At 40.4% G+C, this 5,801-nt stretch overlaps 1 protein-coding gene across 3 annotated transcripts in view; it reads right to left on the reverse strand.

The window, feature by feature from the left end:
• Positions 1-5,801, reverse strand: part of ZNF131 (zinc finger protein 131) — a 60,322-nt gene that overhangs the window by 24,909 nt on the left and 29,612 nt on the right. For 2 of the 3 annotated variants that reach the window (XM_019517909.1, XM_019517908.1), the window contains exons 3-4: positions 4,096-4,197; positions 3,319-3,463 (exon numbers count right to left, since the gene is read on the reverse strand). In XM_019517909.1, the coding sequence (XP_019373454.1) occupies positions 3,319-3,463; positions 4,096-4,197 (247 nt within the window). Of the gene's footprint in view, positions 1-3,318; positions 3,464-3,550; positions 3,965-4,095; positions 4,198-5,801 lie in introns of those variants that run through there. The other variant, XM_019517910.1, reaches the window with a different exon arrangement.

Consider the following 5,801-nt stretch of genomic DNA (forward strand, 5'->3'; position numbering starts at 1 on the left):
ACACGAAGAGTCAGCTTTAGCACTGGAAATATATTTCACCCGGGTTAGAGTGAAAGACATAGAGAACTGCACTTTTCTTTATGTGCAGCATGAAACATTATCTCTTCTTGATTCCCTGCATTATAGAGAACTCTAGCCTTGGTGGCATCTTGGAACTCTCCGATTTTCTACCTGTAGTATGCACTTTGAGTCCTCAAAAAACATTTGGCAAAAATATAGTCTTAGTTCTTGATATGAGATACCTGCTTGGAACTTAATGGTCTGTCATACACAGGAGGTCAGAGTTGTTGGTCTAGTGGTCCCCATTGGTTTTAAGTACATTCAAGCAAGGAAGCAGTCACTGATCTTGTTTGGATTGCAACCTCACTTCAGTGTTCTTTGACTCATCCATACTCCAGCAACTTCCAATCTGAGCCCATCCTGAGTGACCAAATGTCTGCAGGGTTTATAACCCAACTTAATTTTGGAATCTCTGCACTGTGGGATTACGCTGCATCAAATCACCTACAAACAGATGTAGTTGAAGACGTCTAGAATCAACATGTAGACAGCTTTCATAGTAGAAATCATCATCTATTTTTTTTCCTTTCCTGACAAGTGTTCTCCTATTCCTCTACCCCTCAGAACACTCAAGTTCTCTCATATGCACCACAGCCATTTTTTCTGATTGGAAAGACTGGTTGACCCAAAAACAAGATGTGTGCAAAGATGCTCCTTAATCTGAGTTTGATGCCAAATGATGATAAAAAGAAAAACTTTGCTGCACTCCTAGTTCCTGACAGCCCAGCTTACAAACAAGAAACCAAGATAAGGAACAGAATCCAGCTCTTAAATTTGGCCTTTAGACTGCCTTTTGTCTTGTACATAAAAGTATTAAAGCCATTAGTCACTTTTATGGATCCATGATTGACAAGAGTTCTCTAGCCAAGAAGCTCTCACTGTGAATCATGTGCCTTCTGTTTGAAAGTAGGGACTGTTAGCTCATAGTTAAATTATTTTTGCTTCAATACTTCATATTAAAGATGGATAAACTAGGACAGAGATTAAGTGGACAGCCAAGCAAAAATTTAGCCAAAGTTTATTTTTTCTAACAAATAAAGCACTTCAAAAATCTAACACCAAGGAAAATATTGCTAAAAATAATACGTTTGTGTTTTTTTTTAAAGCAAACATTTATAATTTCCTTGCAACTCAAATATTGCAGCATTACAACTAGTACATGAGATCTTGAATAAACTGTATTCTCCATCTTCCAACTCAGTGGAACTGTAAATTGTGAACTGCAAATAGTGATGCTGGATTTATGTTTTTAGTGAAGATACAACAGCTGTTTGCAATAGAGGTTTCTAAATCTAGACCTTTATATGTGGCTGTCTGTTTTTATCTAGGAATAAAACTGGCCAAACTTGGTTCTTACTCCTGCTGTTAGCATTACATTGCACTCCCTTCCTACATGAGGAAAATTACAAATTACATGTTAAACTCTACTGCCAATCTGAAGAACAAATTAAATATTGATGTTGAAAACATAATTCATAATCTGTAGCATCACTGGGCATGTCCCCACAAGCGTGAATGCGCATTTCCCCAGGGACAACTATCAGTGGCACATATTTGTGCTGCTGCTAGTTTGTTCCCAGGCGCACCACCACATGTGCTCTGGCACACACAGCAAATTGCCTCAGGTTGGGTGGGGGGGGCTGGGGCCACCACCTGAGCTGGCATCATCAGACTTATCTGGGGTTCTGGGGGCCTCCCAGGGCTGCAGCAGCAGCAATCCAGGCATACAGAGCCTGGCTGGCAGCTGAAGTTTGGCTCTGGCTGGCCAGGCTCTGGGCTCAGGCGACATAGGCTGCAGCCATGTTAGTATTTTAGATACCATTTACGCTGCAAACATTCAGCATGGCAAACAATCGTGAACACCACGTGCGCTACACAGCACCTCAAAAGGCTTCGAGGAGCTATAAACTGCATGTTCCTGCTTGCGGGGATATGGCCACTAAGTTTTTCTTTTAAATACCTACTTACAAACAAGCATTAGGGGCATTTATACACATACCTTTTTGTCCTGCGATGTGCCGGAGATCCGCCACTTTGGAGCAGAGTTGATAATAATTGAGTCTGCTCCGCATGCGAGCTGATGCAAACTGCTGCGCCACATGCAGTTGTATAAGCAGCAAAATGTGCATCAGCGTGCAGAAAATGACGGTGGTTCGTTTTTGAACTAAAACACCTTTTCTGTGTTTTAGTTCAAAAGTGCACCGCTGCCATTTTCTCAGCACTGATGCGCATTTTGTTGCTTATATAACTGCAAGCAATGCAGCACCAGTGCTTTTCAAAGTGCCCAGTGCTGCGGCACTTGCATGTGTAAAAATGCCCTAGGAGAGGAATGCAGTCAATAGCTTCTCCACACTGCTGAATGTTAAATAACTTGTTATCTGGTGAAGAGGCCACTGTGGAGAGATGGAAAGGAAGAAACAGCTTTCCCTCATACTCATCTTTCTTCTAGTGCCTACAGACACTTGCCTGTATGAGTGTCTGAATGGAAAACTGGGGTATGACTGTTGGGTTTAGAAGCAACATTATTTCCCCATCATAGGAAGCAGAGTAGGAAGTGTGGAATAACTAGGGGCCTGGACACACCACATATTACCATTTGGGTAATTTACCTCAGGTTTGTACTGAAGTTACACCAGCATTTAGAGTACACAGACAAGCAGCTTTTGTCAATGTAGCACAGTCACTGGGAGTGGCAGGGGTGCTGGTAACAGCCTGTCTGCACTGTGCAAATGGCTACCATAGTTTGCTGCATGTGCATAACCTCTATGCTAGCGTAACTTATACTGACATAGTTCTAACTCTGAATTTTTGGGGGTAATTTTATGCTAGATTGGAGAAAGTTTAGGAGTCTATACTTTTACACTGGTAGAAAGATCAAATAAAGATTAATATGTCACCTGCCCAACCTAAAAGAGCACGAAGAAAAAGAAGGATCTCCAGAGAGCATGGAAGAGAAAAAAGCTCTCCAGGGTTGCATTCTTTTTTCCACAGATGTTCAGGTTCAGCAGGGCTTATAAGCCATGTTCCAGACACCAAATACCAACTCACAAAGTTTGGAGCTCAGTTTTACCCTTTCTTTTCCTCTTCCCTCCCCACAGGAGAAGGCTTAAAGGCCTCATACTAGACTTTGAAAGGACACTACAGAAATTCTTAGAGAAAAAAACAGCACAGTACAGCTGGCTGCCAGCTTCAGCCACAAATCTTCCTCAGCTATTACACATCTGATAACACTGAAGTATAAGTAAACTATAAGCTTACCTAATTTCAAGTGCTTTAATGGCTTCTAACATCTGTAGATACTCAGCTGCTTTCCAAACATCATTTGCTTCTTCTTCACCCTGAACCATGAGTTTTGCTGTGTAGGTGAACTCAATTAAGTGACGAAATGCCATGTTGCTTACACCTGTTTACAAGCAAAACATCAAGCTGCATTTACAATTTACTCAGATATTAATTTTTATGTGACAGATGTAAGAGTTTTGTTGCTTACCAATCTTTTTCTGTCATCTAGATTTTTGTCCTGTTGATGGATCCTGCAAGCTACCTTCTTGAAATGTTTGCAAAGGCTTCACAAAGTCGACTACTGGACACACTGGAACTTGGATAAAAGCTCACTCACTAGATTCCCTCTAATATAGGTACTATGCACCCCATAATATAAAGGTATGATACAATTAACTTCATGTCTGAAAAATGTGACACATCAGGAAAGTAATCACCCCTTCCCCTGAATTAGCTATGTACTGAAGTTTGTAGGGAGTGAATCTCCACTAGAAAGCTATTGCCATTGGGGGAGGAGGGGAGCAGGGGGAAAGGGAGGGGAAAAAAAAAAAAATCAGCTTCTACTCAAAATAAGTCCTTAAAACTTTGTATTTGAAAGAAATCTTTTGTTGACAGTTGGTGCCTGAGAACAAGAATAAAGCAAGGTGGTTAGTACCACCAATGCCTATACATCAATCTGTGTCATTAATGTTATAGTTATTTCTTGTTTGGACACAGAACTACGCACATTTGGATTTGTATAAAACAGATTACCTTCAATCTCTACTAAAGGTTCCTGAGTGAAGTCTTGGAAGAATTTATAGAAGAACTGGCTGCAGGCTGCAAGAACAGCTTTATGGGCTTTGAAATGATGGCCTAGAAAGAGAAAATTGAAAATAAAATGATTTAAGTCAACATATGATCATTCATAGTGCAGCTGATGCAATGGATTCAGGCAGGGACAAAAATGAAATCAGCATCCAAGTCTATCATAGGAAGGTGCACTCTGGGTGCCACCTTGCGGCATAGCATGCTATTTCACCCTGATTCAGTTAACTGGATCTCCACTGACATACACAGCTTCAGCAAATTAAATGATGTAATACAGTAGGACGACCAAGTTATTGCAGCAAGAGTTGATCCCTCCTGGGGTATCTTGGAAGCAAATACAAGAAAAACCTTCAGAAGATTTTCCACAGCTCCTGGGCTCAACTCTCAACCCTTCCTAGCTCTACCTCTCCAATCCAGCTCTCAGCCCTTCCTAGCTCTCTCTCTACAGACACAGTGTTTTCTCCTCAAGCATAGCATCTGTGAGAGTCTCCCCAATTCTCCTCTTCAACTGAGCTCCTACCAGCCTTTGTAAAGAGCAAGGAAACAACTAACTCAAGACTGAGTAGGGATGTGCCCCTTTAGGCAATGTTTCATCCTTGTCCCAGCATGAACAACTGGCACTAAAATGCATATATCTGATAGGAGTGCTTGTTACTAATATTGTTGTTGGTACAAAAATGTGGTATAACTCAACTGCTGTCAACTACTGTTTATTTTCCAGTGGGACAGAAGAAAATGGAGAATACAAGAAATTAATACATTCCTCCTTATGCCTCCAGAGTACACAAAAAATGTAGAGGCAAATTCATCAGCCTTATTTTAATTCTACATTTAAATACTAGGTGGATACACAGAAGCCTGTGAGTAGCCATATTTCAGTAATTCTCTGAAAGCAGTGCGCCTGCTTTGAAGTAAGCCACATGGCACAGAAACTCGTACTCCTGTTCCAATGCAGATATGATTATTTGTTGAAAATAAAAAAAAAGTTAATATAACATAACATGTAAACCATAGTACAAAAGAATGCAAAATGCAAGCCATTTGGGAACTATTTTATTATCAACAGATACCTAGCAACTTGTCTGGAGAAGTGACTCTATTATCAGATCAGTACTCTTTTATTATAAATGCTTCATTCCCATAAGCCCCAAGCATAGCCAGCATCCCTCAGCTCCATTTTTTGCAATGAAGATAAGGTTCCAATCATTCAAGTATGCAGATATAAATTAAGAGAAAGCAGAACACATGAAGATTCTGGGACTGCTTTGTCATTCTCCTTCAAAACTGAAGAATGTTTCATCTTTAGTTGAAATATGGGCAGCAGTAGCATCTTTGTATTCTTGGGAGATTGACTGTTCTTTTCATGACATATCAACTGAAAAAGTCTGGGAGATGCTGGATTATGTAGCTCTGCTAGCCAAGGTATTTACTAATAGGAGGCCAGAATCCTAACCATATGACCAGAACATCATAGCTGTGCCTTCATGCTAAGTATAGGCAAAAAAACCTTAAGTATTTACAATTCAATTGTGCCATCTTAGATTCATAAGTTTTCTCAAACAACTTGGATAAATGTTTCACCTCCTTAACATGCTGGCTGCAGGGAACCCATAACTCAAATACAAGGCAAGGAAATCAGAACTACTGTC

This window comes from Gavialis gangeticus, unplaced genomic scaffold (assembly GCF_001723915.1).
Source record: "Gavialis gangeticus isolate Ggan-Ray unplaced genomic scaffold, GavGan_comp1, whole genome shotgun sequence".
In the NCBI taxonomy this organism is placed as follows: domain Eukaryota; kingdom Metazoa; phylum Chordata; order Crocodylia; family Gavialidae; genus Gavialis; species Gavialis gangeticus.